At 44.2% G+C, this 15,882-nt stretch overlaps 1 protein-coding gene across 5 annotated transcripts in view; it reads right to left on the bottom strand.

The window, feature by feature from the left end:
• Positions 1-15,372, bottom strand: part of Rgs7bp (regulator of G protein signaling 7 binding protein) — a 99,445-nt gene extending 84,073 nt beyond the window's left edge. The window contains exons 1-2 of one of the 5 annotated variants that reach the window (XM_006982700.4): positions 14,490-15,372; positions 13,383-13,549 (exon numbers count right to left, since the gene is read on the bottom strand). In XM_006982700.4, the coding sequence (XP_006982762.1) occupies positions 13,383-13,549; positions 14,490-14,654 (332 nt within the window). In that variant the 5' untranslated portion in view covers positions 14,655-15,372. Of the gene's footprint in view, positions 1-13,382; positions 13,550-13,637; positions 13,911-14,000; positions 14,152-14,235; positions 14,316-14,489 lie in introns of those variants that run through there. The other 4 variants (XM_006982697.4, XM_006982698.4, XM_042261587.2 and 1 more) reach the window with 4 other exon arrangements.
• Positions 15,373-15,882: the final 510 nt, after the last annotated feature.

The following is a 15,882-nucleotide window of genomic DNA, read 5'->3' as shown; positions in this document are numbered from 1 at the left end:
CGTTTACAAGCTCCTTTCCACCAGTTTTGCTAAATGTCTTCCCCTGGGGCTGGTGAGATGGCTACAGCGCTTCTCACACAAGTGTGAAGACCTGAATTAGGGTTCCAGAACCCATGTAAAGTCAAACGTGGTAGTTCACAGCTGTAATCCAATGTTCTTATGAAAAGACGGGAGACAGAGACAAGAGGATGCCCAGAAGCTCATGGGCCAGCCAGCCTGGCATGTGTAACTCTTGTCTCAAACAAGATGGAAGGTGATGGACTGTAGCTTGAGTTTTCCTGCTTTGCCCACAGTCAGGACAAATCTTTGTCACCCGCCAGTCCCACAGCCGCTCAGACCCAACCAAGTAAACACAGAGACTTATATTGCTTACAAACTGTATGGCCGTGGCAGGCTTCTTGCTAACTGTGCTTATAGCTTAAATTAATCCATTTCCATAAATCTATACCTTGCCACGTGGCTGGTGGCTTACCGGCATCTTCACATGCTGCTGGTCATGGCGGTGGCTGCAGTGTCTCTCCGCCTCAGCCTTCTGCTTCCCAGAATTCTCCTCTCTCCTTGTCCCACCTACTTCCTGCCTGGCCACTGGCCAATCAGTGTTTTATTTGACATACAGACCATCCCACAGCACTTCCCCTTTTCTTTTTTTAAAAAGGAAGGTTTTAACTTTTATACATCTCCAAAGCCAGCTTGGTATATTTGGGAATTTGGGCGTAGCTTCTCTTACTACTTCCTGCTGGAGGGGGGCGCTGTATCTTAAGGGGACACAAAGAAAATTTTAGGATCATGGAGTAGTCCATGAGACTGTATCGTCTGAGCCAGTTGCCTTGAAACTGTTTTGGATGTTGGATCATCTGGGCCATGGTGTCATCAGAGACCTTCAGGTGGTCTTGGCTGGTCAAACCTGATGTATCTTAATCTGGAACAAATCCATAGGCTCTGGCTTTCTGTAGAAACAAAAGCAGAGCCTCTTTTCCAAAGCAACATATCCTTATATCCAAATTTTGAAGTCAAGGTACCTTTAAAATACACATTTTGGCTTAACTCAACAGCTTTTGCAATCAAATGTTTTTCTTCAGTTACAAATATCAAAGAGAACATAATCCAGATTCTCTGTGTGGTAGCCATCTTTATGTGGCTTATTTTTTATATTACCTTGAGCCTATTGCTTTAAACTGCAGCCTTTTAAGCCTGAAATGGTGCTGTGGCTGCTGGCTCCACCCACTTCAGCTTCCCAACATGGCGGTGGTACGTTTTCCGCCAGCTCTGGGAGCCATCGTGGGTCTGTGCTTTTATCCAAGCAGCGTGTAGCCCAGAAACCTCTTTTTGTTTTGTACTAGCAAAGGCTAAATCCACCAGGCAGCTTAATGTGCCACTTGCAGAGGCCTCATTCCCGCCATACTGCAGGTCAAGCACACACGCCAGGAACCCGCCAGTAGCTCAAACCGGCAGGCTGCCGATCATTTGAGATAGACAATTAGGAAGCTGTTTTTAGCTCCGTTTTAGAATCTTTTCTCAGGTTTTAGGTGGAAACTCTTGCCAACACGTTGGGCACCATTTGTAGCTTGAGTTTTCCTGCTTTGCCCACAGTCAGGACAAATCTTTGTCACCCGCCAGTCCCACAGCCGCTCAGACCCAACCAAGTAAACACAGAGACTTATATTGCTTACAAACTGTATGGCCGTGGCAGGCTTCTTGCTAACTGTGCTTATAGCTTAAATTAATCCATTTCCATAAATCTATACCTTGCCACGTGGCTGGTGGCTTACCGGCATCTTCACATGCTGCTGGTCATGGCGGTGGCTGCAGTGTCTCTCCGCCTCAGCCTTCTGCTTCCCAGAATTCTCCTCTCTCCTTGTCCCACCTACTTCCTGCCTGGCCACTGGCCAATCAGTGTTTTATTTGACATACAGACCATCCCACAGCAATGGACCATGACTGAGGTTAGTCTCTGAGCTTCATATACGCACCCACATATGTACACATATGCACACACACACACACACACACACACACACACACACACACACACATCACATCACAGACATGCATACACAGAGTGAGAGATTCTGCCTTTGACTTCAGGGGAGAATCCCTTTGGCTGATAAACCAGGAATGTTTATTCTTCCTGGACCATGGGCACAAAGAGAGATGTATGCATGAAACTTGGAGTCATGGAAGGCCCATGTTATGTTCCTGGCTGATGAGGTATTCATGTAAATTGCTGTATGAGTCTTCTGTGAGAGTCTTTTACACAGGGACACATGTAATTGACTAATATCTTCATTTGCTGCCTAACCTTCCCAGGACACAGATACAATTTCTGGAGCTACAACGACATAGGGAGGGGATGGCCTGCAGCACCAAGTCACTGTCTGATCATGTGACTTAACAGCCGAAGATAATTCTGAATTGACAATACAGTCTTCTCTCTCTCTCTCTCTCTCTCTCTCTCTCTCTCTCTCTCTCTCTCTTTCTCTCTCTCTCTCTCTTTCTTTTTCTTTCAACATGCTAAGGCTAATTCATTCTTAAGACAATTATGCTTGCTTTCCCCTCAGCCTTGAAATGCTTTTTGCTCAGATTATCACAAGATTGGTTCCTTTTGAAAGTTAGATATCAAGGCAGAACATCACATCGGAAGGGCCTCTTTGACCATACTGTCCGAAAGTTGTTGAGTGCCTTTCATTGGTAATTCTTTAATGTTAAGATCTTGTTTTGATTTTGCTGCTGCTACATTTACCACTATCTGAAATGCTCTTTCTAATTTGCATTTCTTGGTCTCCCTGGTCACACAGTGTGACTCCTAGGACCTTAGCTGTTTCATAGTGGCTCCTGGGGTTGCTGACTTCTGGAATGGACAGGAATGAGAGAGGGAGAAAGGGTTGTAAGAGCAAGGGGGGGTCAGAATCATGATGGGAAAACAAATCACAGAAATAGCTGACCCAAACTAATGGGAGCTCATGAACTCTGGACTGGCAGCTGGGGAGCCTGCATGGGACCAAACTAGGCCCTTTGAATGTGGATGAAAGTTGTGTGGCTTGATGTGTCTGTGGGTCCCCTGGCAATGGGACCAGGACTTATCCCAGATACACAAACTGGCTTTTTAGACTGCATTCCCTATGGTGAGATGCCTTACTCAGCCTTGATGCAGGAAGGAGGGGCTAGGTTCATCCCCAACATGATATGACAGCCTGTGTTGACTACCCAAGGGAGGTCTTACCCTCTATGAGGAGGGGATGGGGGTAGGTGGGATGAAAGTGGGAGAAGAGGAGGAGGGGAAACAGGGGTTGGTATGTAAAAGGAAAGAAAAATTTTTTAATAAAAAATTTTATATACATACACACACACACACACACACACACACACACACACACACATATATATATATATATATATATATATATATATATATATATATATATATAATAGTGTATCGAGGCTAAGAAGATAGCTCAGGAGTAGAGTATTTGTCTGGTGGATGCAAAGCTTTGGATTCCACCCCTAGCACCAAATAAATAAATGAATACAAATTTTAAAACAAAAACAAAAGAAGATATTACCATACACATCGGATTACAATTTAGGGAATTACTGGGTAAACACGGTTATGACTTAACTCTACAATGCTGTTTACGTAAGCAATTGCACTCTAAGTTCAATGTCCTTTGACGAACTCATTACAATCTTGACCTCAGCTTATCTGGTTGTTGTATCATGTGGCTTCTGCACCTTCATTTGTAACAGTTCACCATAGAGTAGCTGTTCAGTAAATCTCTGTTTACTAAAGATTTAAGTTGTTTCTATTTGTTGATTTTTGTTTCTGAGGCCCACTCAGTGTCAGGCAAAGTTTTAAGAACTAATTTCTTGAATACCACTCTTGATACTTCCACTTGGCCTTATCTGATTCCACATTCCGTCTTGAGAAAATTATCCTCAGATCATTTCAGAGGCACTTGGCCTAACTCCCTACCCTCCAAAGTGGTTACTGAACTTCATGTATTTTATGTTGCTAAAAGGCAGAAAAAGATTCTTAATTTTTTTCGGGGGGGGGGGGTAATGACGGGGGAGCTCATCCTTCTCTTCTGGTTTTCAATGTAAGTAGTCCGGCAGGCCAAAGTGAGACCTGAATTACAGTCTTGATATTCAGAAAAGTGGCTACTTTCTCTTTTGGCTAAACATGCTTCTTCATACAGAGAGCATGTGTGAGGAGTGATGGGATATGGTTCTCCTGCTGTCTGGACTTAAAGAATAAAAGTGTTTAGAAGCAGTAGAAGACAAGGCTAAGGAATGAGCTATGTATGTTCCAGACATTGATAGTTTTTTCCAAAGCTCCAGCTGTCCTTTTTTTCCCCTTAGTAATAATATCTTTATTTTTATAAGAAAGAATACTAAGAAAAGAATACATTGTCCATCCAGAGAGTGTATGGGGGGCTATGTGACCATTAGATGAAGTTCCAGACCAAGCTCTGGTTGGAACTCTTTTATGGCCCTGACTCTCTTCTTTTTTTTTTTTCCTGGGGTCTAGGGCTGGCACTCCTATCATTCTTGAGTACAAAATGAGGTTGAAGATGAACCCCAAGAACTAGGAATAAGGGTAGAGTCATGGGTTCCTGAGCCTCCGTACCTAATTCTGAATTGAATTGTCCATTTTAAGGCTTTTTTGCGAGGGGATAAACCTCTGGTGTCTTTGAAGTTTTTTTTTTTTTTTCTTAATGTAGGCAAACAAAATCCTTTCTGATGCTCTTGTAGGAAGATTAAAAAAAAAAAAAATCCAATGCCTAGGCTGCATCCCAGGCCTACTAAATCAGAAATTCTAGGCATGAAAGTCAGGAGCTATGAATGTTTAAAGCTGCATCTGTGGTTCCCCTGGGTAGCTCAGGCTGAGAATCACTGTGTTAGGCCAGCAGGTCTCTATGTAGTATGTTCCAGAGTCTCTGGGGGGAATATGATGATGCTTGTTAACAGTCTGGACTTCCGGGCCTCATGCCCAGAATGTTTAGATTTTTTCAGACCTGAAGGCAGGTGATTTCCATATGGATGGTCCAGGGATCACATTAGAAAAACACTGCTTTAGGCAAAGGGGAATCTTTGGAAGTCTTCAAAGCACAGAGGTAAGATCAGAAGGACATTTAGGGAGGATTAGTTTGGAGCCAGTCACTAAACTGAAGACAAGGGGTGAGGGAATGAAGGCAGGCAGATCAGTTGGGAGGCAGAGAGCAGGAGATGTCCTGGGTAGACACACCTCTGAGCTCAGGATGGTTACAGATATATGGAATAAAAGGAGGCTCAACACACACCGAGAACAATAAAACACCATAGGAGGCTATTGGCGAGGGGAACTTCAAGGTAGCCATAATGACTGAAGAACCAACCAGGTTGTGGCCCCTTCTAATCCGTGATGCTAATGCTCACTCTTAGCTTAATATGTGTCTGTAGCTGAGAAAGTGGGCTTTTTGTTGATCTGATTGCATCCGTGGTCTTCCATCGGTCAGGAACATTTGTTTGTAAAACACTTCAATTTAAAGGCATGGATACTTTATCCAACAAGATCTGATCTCAAAAGTAAGTTTGCTCTGTGTGTGTTTAAATCTTTATGTAACTGTATATAAACAACTGAATTTTCCATAAGGTTTCATATATATTGCGGAGGTTGAGGAGACAGGTAAGTCAGTAAAAATGAGGACCCCAGTTCAAACCCCAGAACTCATAATAAAGAGCTGGGCATGGTGGTACAACGGTGTCATCACTATGCTGGGGAAGTGGAGGCTAGAGTGGGGATTCTGGGACTTGCCTGCCAAACCAGCCAGCCCTAAGTTCAGTGAGAAACTCTGTCTTTCTAAAAGTAAATTTGGGCAGCAGTTGAGGTAAACATCTGATGTCAACCTCTCGTCTTGACATATGTACATACACACAATCTTATTTTCCAAAGTAGAGAAATAAATAACCAGACAACTGAGTTACCACTCTGGCATCTCCCTAGCAAGCAGCACAGCCATGCTCTCAAGGACTAAAGGTTTAAAGAACAATTCTAAAAGGCCATCTCAGTGATGAGTGATTATTTACTATCCAAAATGAGGTCACAAGCCAAGTTTTGTGCAATGACCTAAATTAAATATTACCTTCCACTATTTGCTGTAATAATGAAGGAGTAAGCCCCAGGAATGCTTCCTTGTTGTGTTCCTCAAATTAGTATATTAGTTTTAAAATTATAACACAGAAAAAAAAATAAGTCAACTCTGGTAAAAGCGGCACACAATAACTAATCTCTCCATACTTACTAAAGTCAAGATAAGAATTCAAGAGTGGATTTTAAAATACCTGTTAAACTTAATAAAAATAAAAGACACAGCACTGTGGAACTTGCTACTCAGGATGCAGACATGAGAGAAACATGACCTTGTTCTTCAGCACTTTATTATTTAAATAATGAAGCCACGGTAGATCTTCTAAAGTTCATTTTAGATTCAATTTTCTCTCTAATGGGAACATTAATTAAGAAAACCCTAACAAGGTAAAAGCCATTAGATCTGTTGGACAGGTTTAAAAAAAAAAGCAGGGTGGGGGGACTTCACAGGCAATAGGAGATCACTTTCTGTGAGTCCATACCATACTGAGTTTAGTTACTAATACTGGTCTCTTACAAGCAGGACATGGTGGTGCAGGACTGTAATCTCAGAAGTTGGGAGGTTGAGGCAAGAAGACAGAAAGTTTGAGGGTGGGCCTGAGATGCAAAGAACAACCAGATTAACAAACCAACCAACTAAGCGAGCACTCTTTTCAACCTGGTGTGTGTCAATGCCTTGTCACTTGCTGGAGGTGTTGCTTACAGCTCTTAGGTATCAATGTTAGCACCAAGAAGGGACCACTGCTTGCTCATCCTCCTACGCAAACTGAGGAGGGAAAGTGAGTGATGCTTCACGTAAGGGACCGTTGGGTGGTCTCTTTCCTACTCTCTTGTGGTTGTGTTTTTGGTTTACCTTCAAATACCAACAGTTAAATCAGACCAAACAAGGTGCTAGCCATATTGGAGACTTCGAACATATATCCATTTCTTTCTATTGTCACAAATTTCACCCCTACAAGAAACTACAGTTGTGCAAATATAAAACATTTCCTCTTGGGCTGTCATTTTGTGAACATGGAGGGGATGTAGAAAGTTCTGAACAAAACTCTACCTTCACTGTTCTCTTCCCCTTTAGAAAAGCAGGATCAAGAATGTTGGTAGTGTGTTGAATTATGTCCTCCCCAAATTTACACATTGAAGTCCTACCCCTGAGTACTTCAGAATGTGACCTGTTCTTGGAAATAGTGTCCTGCAGGTATGAGAAGTTAAACTAGAGTAAGATCACACTGGACTTCTAACTAGGGTGGACTCCTAATCCATATGTTGGGTGTCCTTGTACAATGGGGAACTTTAGATGCAGACATACTCACAGGGAAATGCCAAGTGAAGAGGAAGGTAGAGATGCCTCAACAAGCCAAAGAACGTCTGAGACTGCCAGCAAACCACTCGAAGCTAAGGGAGAATCTTGCTTATGCCAACTTTGTCAACAGGTGGGCCTGGCCTTCTCACTTCCACAGCTCCGAGTCCACGTGTTTCTGTTGTGTGAGCCACCTAGTCTATGGCATGTTTTACATCACAGCTCTTGCCGCTGGATTCAGAGTTGTGATTCTGTCATCACTGAACAGCATATCCCTAACTTGTCTCTCGCTACTGGGCCAGAGAGATGCTTTCTCTTTTAAGGAAAATGCATATAGAGGAAGGGAGGATGAAAGTCGGAGTGGATGTCCTGGCCTGCCTGCCAATCACAGGTCTCTTAGCTGACAGCTGAGGCTGCCACTGCCCACCTCGTACATCCTCCATCACGAGACTCAAGGAAAGCTGTGGGAACTGCACCCGTGATCACCCTGCGCTTCCTCAATCTTCCACCCCACGTAACTGCTGCTGTCTCAGCCAGAGTGTCAGAAGGGACACTGTGAATAAATGCTGTTCTCACCCCTCTCTCTCTCTCACATCTGCTTCTGAACACATAGGGCAAAGGGATAGACAGAATCAGCTGGATGCGGGGCTAGAAAATATGGAATTTTTAAAAAAGTCAGAATAGAAAAATGAGTAAAACGGAAACACACTGAAGGGGGCGGAGGAACACCGGACCTGGCAAGGAAAACATTGTGGTTGATAGTGTCAGCACAAGGAAAACATGGCGGGGGGCAGAGGGACTCACAGACCCTGTATTTAAGCCCTCCATGATATTCAGAACATTGCAGCAGATGGCCATCAGGGAATTAGGATGCTTTATTGTGAATGGAGTATGTGTTCAGATCCCCCAACTTTTTTTTTGTTTGTTTCTGTCACTGAACTCTCTGTGTGGTGCTTATGACTTTACACAGCTCAGTTCCATAGACGTATGCCCTTGTGGTTCTACATTAACTAGTGTAGAATACTGGAATAATGAAGTCAGGAGGCTGAGAGGTCATTCAGTTCAACTCTGTCATTTAGGTGTACAGTGAATTTAGCAGACATGTCCAATGTCATATAGCTCACAAAGAACCAAGGTAAAGATTTGGTAAGTATTCTATGACTTATGAATGCTCTAGGTTGACTTACATAAAGAAAATAATTATAAACTGACTTTCAAGTCTTCACATCTTCACATCATTTGTAAAGTATGCGAGAATAGGACATTAGACGGCTCTCTAGGGGCATTTTCAATATAGAAAATACCTCAGAAAATAATGTAAGAAAGAAAGGCAAACAAAACTTATTCCAGCTAAAGCATTTATTTGAAAAGTATTTGATGAGTTAATATAAAAATTTCAGTAAGTGTTTCTTGACAATCTGAGTTTTCGATGTTTAAGTAGTTATAAAACACTGACCTGAACGTAATAGCACTCACAATATGATAGCCAGTTTCTTCCCAACGCCATGAGATTTGGTCCTGTTACTCATTGACCTTATCTGACTTGAGAACCTGAGGAGAGGGTGGCAATCCTTCTTCCAAGGTCATACCATTTGTAAATAGCAGCACTGGCAGTCTGGCCCCCAAGTCTGTGTTCTTAGGCCCTGAACCAGATGGCCACTGGCCACACTGTGAAGCAATCTGCTTATTGACTTACATGCGTGTCCTTAGTAAGCAGTGGAGACAGGGCTTTATCCCGATCTAATCTACTTTAGAGTCAATGTTCTTCCTAATCTTGCCTCTCACATTATCCCATTTACACCTCTTTATAAGATCCTGCCTGCTCCCCTCTTCACTTTGACTCTGCAAGAGTCATTAAGATAAGGTATAGGTATGAGGAGGTCTCAGTCCAACACAGACACCATACAAGCAGTGCTAGGAACGCGATCCTCACCACAAGCCCCTAGTCACTGAACAGCTCTGGAGCTTTCTGGAAGATGTTGACTCCTTGGGTGTCCCACCTTTGTCCTTCCAAGAAAGGACTGTGGTTGATATAGTCAGCACTAAACAGGAGAGACTGAGCTTTAGTCTCAGAGCAGCCTCCGATGGGGACAGGCCACCATACAGGCTGGACCCATGATGCTTACTCTGTCTACTGAGCCCACACAGTCCTCTCAACGGCCTGGGATCAAGCATGACAACAAATTGATAAAGAACTGAGTGAGGTTCAGAGCATTAATTCCACAAAAGTCTTAAAAGATAGTAAACAACAACAACAACAAAAAGTTAGTAAACATCCCAAAAGTGTTCCACTCCCTAATCTCCATATGCACTGTACTAAGTTGCATCCAATGTCCCTTTTATCTTCCTAACCTCAGAATCCTAAATATAAATTTCCAAAGAGCCCCAAGAATTCTTTGAAGGTATCTCATTTTGGAAAGGAATTCCAATGGGACAGGGTTTATAGAGTGTTGCCTTCCTCTGATATGTGTATGTGTATGCACATGCACACCACACACACACACACACAAACCACATATTCACACCACACACACATCACACACACACACACACACACACACACACACACACACACACACACACACACACACACACCCATACCACATACCCCCAAACAGTGCATAGTAATGCTATTTTGACATGCCAATTAAATCAGTTTTCCATATTTTGTGCTTAAAGAAGTTTGTGGACCATTTTCAGTATTGATCTTTAAACATTCCACCCCACCACCACCCCAGGTGTAGTATCTAGAAAAGGATTTGGGTGGTAAAGACATAATAGCTTGGCACTCCTGTCCGAGGAGACTTTGCAGTCACCTATCAGGGTCAATTCTGACGAACCTTATACTTTGAAAGTAAAGGACATGCTGGATCAGCCCCTGACCCAAACACAGTATGAGATAATGTGTAATCATATTGGTGAAGATGACTTTCCTACCCAGAGCTAGTCTGCGAGAACACTATCATCCCCAGAAGGCCTCAGTTAGTCGGAGGTGAGAGTCATAATGTATTTGTGGCATCGTTCTAAATTACTTTTGTCTTTTTCCCTTTCAATCTTGCTTCATTTTCTTTTTCCTGTCTGCTTTTAATTGTACCTCCTTTCTCCCTCCTTCCAAATTCAGCTCCTGGACTAGGAAGAGGTGGTCTGTGCTGTAAGAAATAAGTTCGGTTACTCTCTGAAGTCCTGCTTTAACAGTCTCTGTATTCCTGCAAACAGTGGAACATTAGTGTGGTGAAGGCAGTTAGTGCACAGGCATTTTGACAAATGCAAAGAGCAAGTTTTGTGTTTCTCTGTTTCCTACAGTGTCTACTGCTTTATCTCAAGCTATATGAGTAGGAAAGAATGGCGCCAATGAATAATCCAGTGTTAATCATACTGATGGTGACAGCATCTTTAAAGAAAGCGTATTGAGGTGTCCTTTATGTACTTCAGATTAACTTATTTTTAGTGGGAAGTTCAATGAGCTTTAGTAAATGTGCAAAGTTCTAGAAGTACCACCATTGTCCGATTCTATAACACTTCTACTATATTGAAAAGAGAGATACTCTCTACTCCCATCAGTCTCGGGTAATCACTAATTTACTTTCTGTCTCTATAGACTTGCTTTTTCTGAGGGAAAGACATTCAATATAAATAAAATCATATTTGTGTGACATTTTATGACTTATTTTAGTTAGCTTATTCTTTTTAAAAGTCATCCATATTTTAGCAATAATAAAAACAACCTTTTCATATAACACCCTTTGTATGGCAGCACTAGGTAAAGAAGAGAGTAAGATTTCAGAGGAAAGGAAACGTGCGGTTCAATCCAGTCTGTGGCACTTTTGTGCTGAGTCTTTGCAGAGCTCCCTAGTATCTCTGAGACAGAGTTTCAGACCAGGAACAGCAATCCTTCTCTCAGACGATGGATAATAGACACTCAATAAACTCAAGTCTCTCCTTTGTCCAGCAATCTGTGTACTTCTCACCCCCTGCCTCAAACTGTGCAGTGGATCTGACAGCCTCCCTACAGCTTTCATGTCAAGTTTGGAATGAGAAGCACATAATAAAACAATATCAGAAACAGGATTCCACCAAAGGGAATCATGTCCTTCATTAGTAGAGCCCAGATGGTAAGGAACTAAGGGGATTTCCTTCAATTATATACTGTCACTTCTTATAAAGAATGTTAAATTGTATTGAGTTATTTTTTAAAGGGGGACTGTGTCCAATTCTATGCTAGACTATTGTGCAATTTATGTTTATAGAGATCTAAGAATACCCTTGTTCCCCACCAATTCTTATAAAACCGCCTCCATTAGCATTAACCCCAGATTAACAGATAAGCAAGCAGCAAAGGGTTGCCAGGTTCAGGGTAAATCCAACCCACTTCGCATCCTCAACTCTCAACATTTATCCAGTATGGTCAGATCTTCCCTAAGTGATTCAGAGAGCTCAGTTCACAAGGACAGCAAAAATCAACTGACTTGAACCCCTGCTCATTTCTCCAGCCCCCCTCTCTGATTGGAATATGTTCTCATTTTGAGTGTCCACTAAAAGGGGCTCTGGATATGACCCCATCTTGAATTTATGGAGATGCTCACATGTAGCTATGAGCATCAAGTTCCTGTCCAAACCTACTCTCCGCCCCAGCCAATGTTTCTCCACTTTTCAGTTCATCGTTACCCCATGTCACTCTGCATGTTGTTTTTTCTTGGTGTTTGTTATTGCTATATTCTGACTCACATGCTTCCCCACTACTTCCCAGGTTCACTTTCTGTTAAACACAGTGCAGTAGAAAAGGCTACAGCTTCTTCATAGCACTCCTAAATAAAACAGGTTTGCATGGTATTTTGTGTATCCCTCCCTTCAAGTAAATGAAACTTAACTTTTTCGTGAAATAAATTCCTATTGTCAGACATAGATGAGTTATTTTTAAAAAAATTAACATGATTTTCTCAACTTTGTATGCCAGTAATGTTATAGTATATCATTGAAGATGGGAAAGAAGGATATTAATTCTGTTTCCTAAGCGATCGGTCTGCAGCATCATCAGGTAAATAGATGCAGCTACTCTTGTCTTATGATAAAGCCACACTCACAAAGAAAAACCGGACCAAGGCTAGATCAGGACTCATCAAGCACTTACAGTGTCTCTGAAAGGAGTCTCATTACGCCTCTGGGTGTACCTAGTTTGACCACGGCAACTGTTGTCAAATCGCTGCTTCTTTTCCCGATCCTGAGGTCCAGATGGAGAAGATGGGATCCCAGAAAAGGGCTTTTCATTTCCTCCATTAGCATCTCCCGTGGATTTGAGAATCCACAAATGTGATAGAAATAAATAAAAATAAGGCGTGGGGGATACATCTAGCTGATGTTAACTCAAATTTGTCAGTATCCCTGATGTGCAAAAACAAAACAAAACAACAGCATTGACAAAACACCTTTACTTGGGTCAAAAACCTCCCTTTCACATCTAGTAAAAGAATATACTGTTTGCCTAAGATTTTATTTTACTCACTTTAAGCAGCACCATAGGAATGTATCATGTGGCATAAATAGTTTACTAAATCTGAGATTTAGCAGAGATTTTTCTCTCTCCAGCATCCACCTTTTTCCAGCAGATTACAAAATCATCTTCAAACAGGATAATGTAACTTTAATGGACACGTATCCCCCTCCCCGAAATTGTAAGCTCCCAATTCCAATTAATTAACTGAAAGTTAACTTTTTAAAACTCAGTTAATGACCAAAATCACACGTGTGCATATATTTGTGTTTGTCTATCGGTCTGTCTTTCTTCCTATCTATCATCCCAATCACACAGCTTTCAGATTAAGGGCTCTCTCATCTCGGGATGATTGGTTAAAATCAGATTTGCTTTGTAGCGATCATTCTGAGGCTCCAGTCATCACAGAATTCTGCCAGCAGCATCCATGCATCATGTACACGAATTACCAGATAAAGTCAAGCGTCTCCTACCCTGAGATGGCAGCCAGCTTCTGGTGTGCCTGACGGGCCATTTCACAGCCTTTGGTTCTTGTCTTGTGCATTTCCGCCCGGAGCGAGGGGCAACTGACCGAGACGTCCCCAATAGAAATGACCAACTCTCGGTACAGGGCCACTTGTGTGTTGAACTCTTGGACAAGCTGGAAAACAAGCCAGTTTCTTTCACTGAACATTCACTTATCATCAGACACTTCACTATTTTCGTGTTCATAAACAGATTTCACTGACCTCTGTCTGGGTTGGCACCCCAAATCTCCAGCTAACGAACCTGTTTTAAAGCTCAAGACACAAAGTGGCGAGTCTCTTTATCCAACGCCAATGTTTATTTTTCCTCAGCAAGCTAGCCATGGAAAGCTCCAATTGCGGTCCCAATTGCCCCCACTTTCAGACTCGGTTTCTGAAGAGCAAGAACATCTTTGAGAAGCTATCAAGCCACTCCCAGGCCACTGGAGAATGATGCCGAGGGCTCTGAAATAGATGTTCTCTCTGCTCCTGCTAGGATACTGATTTGAAGTGACACACACACACACACACACACACACACACACACACACACACACACACACACAAAGTAGGACACAACAGGCAAACCTTTCCCTTCCTGCCGGGCCGCTGAACGCTTCTGGTTTGGACCCTGACAGAAAGACTGGCTACCTCCTGTCCTCTGCGCTGGGACCCTTCATCGCCTCTGCAGCGCTCCTGGGCTCTGTTTGGGTTTGTTTGTGACTGTGTCACCACCAAGCCGCACCCCCACCCTCTTTCCCTAGCGAGCCAGCCGGATCACCCTCCTTTGCGTCTACCATTCTTCCCGGGGTAGAGGCATCACCTTTAGCCTCTGACTCCCAGGATCCAGACCCATGACTCTTGTCTTGGCAGGGCCATTTCGACCTGGGTGTCACCCCGCATCTGGGGGAGTGCAGATTTAAAAATAGTACATCATGCACGTGATCGGCATGGCGAGGCAGGGTGGGGAGTGGTTGGCACTCAAGCAAACGATTAAGATACACGACTCCCACCCCCCACCCCCCCGAGGGAGAAAAGGAAAAAAAAAAAAGGGAAAAAGGCGCAGTTTTCACCCACCATCTTGCAGTCGTCCAGGGCTCGTTGGGTTTTGTGGGCGCTTTCGGAGCCGCTGCCCCTGCGCTCCCAATCCCCGCTCTGCAGCGGAGGCTTGCTGATCTGGAAGATCGAGGAGCGGGTGGACCGGCTGGGGCGCTTTTTGCGCCCATTCGGTGCAGAACTCATGCATACACATCCACCAAGCCGAAGCCGCTGGTGCAGTGCGCCCCGGCGCGGGCGGCCCGGTGGTTGCCCCTGCACGCCGCCGCGGAGCAGCCGGAGCCCCGACCCCGAGGCGCGCGCGGCTCACAAGGTTGCGGCTGGCTGCGCGGGTGGGTAACCTTCAGCTTGAAGGAGAGCCGGGGAAGCGCTGCCTGTGCGGTGCAGCATCGCTTCCACTAGCAGCGACGAAGAGGCGCGATCAAGTTCTGCTCAGCAGCATTGCCGACCCTGTCCCGGGAGCTGGACGCTGCTGGCGCGGGCTTGCACCGCCTTCCTCTCGGCATGGATTGACAGGCTGAGCGAAGAGGAACGCGCCGCCGGGCGGTTCCGAGTTTCCATTCAGATGGGGGAAGCAGCGTTCAAAAGCCTGCGCTGCAAGGTGGGGGGCGGGAGGGGGTGTCTCTCTTGCTTCGGTGTCTTCCCGCAGCGGTGCGCGGTTCGCTTTTCCCCTCCCTCCACGGTCGCCAGGCCTGGAAGGGGCCAGCTGTTCCGCAGAAGGCAACTGGCGCTAATCTGCGCCTTGATCCCTGGTCTCTGCTGGCTGCTCTGTGTGAGGATCCCAGATGAATCCGTGGCGGGACTGGCAGACGCACGGAGTCGGTCCGGCTGACGTTGGTCGTGGCCCGGCACATTGATAGGACAGGAATACTAATGTGATCCGTCCATACAATCTCCTTCCCTTCCACAGTTTATGCACTTATCCAATCAAATTCCCGGGAACATCAATTGCAATATTACTTCATCTGCTCTATTATTAGAAGCGAAAAAGTGTCATCAGAGTGGAGAACATTGCCACATGCTGGGACCTAAACATGGATTTCAAACAAACCGATTGGGGCTTGGGGCCGCTGTCATCTGAGAGGAGACTTTTCAGGGGCCATAGGAGGCAGCGAGGTATTTTGTTTCGAATAAAGTCTCTTGATAAAGTCCAAGGATAGCCTTGTTTCCCTGAGTTGCTTTTGTTTGGTCTTTATTCCTGGGAGGGGCAGTGAGGTGAAGGCACAGCCTCGTTCACTCAAGTTGGAACTCATCCTCACCCCCACTTCAAGCAACACAAACACAAACCTCCAAGAGTTTGCCAGCAGAGATTTGAAGAAGTAAGGACCACACACACACAAAAAAATATCTCCCCAACTCACAAAATGACCCTTTCTCCTTATGCCTTACGTGAGGTCAGAGTCAGAAACAATGT

This window comes from Peromyscus maniculatus, chromosome 15 (genome assembly GCF_049852395.1).
Source record: "Peromyscus maniculatus bairdii isolate BWxNUB_F1_BW_parent chromosome 15, HU_Pman_BW_mat_3.1, whole genome shotgun sequence".
NCBI classification, from domain to species: Eukaryota; Metazoa; Chordata; class Mammalia; order Rodentia; family Cricetidae; genus Peromyscus; species Peromyscus maniculatus.
This window is presented reverse-complemented; position numbering and strand designations above follow the sequence as displayed.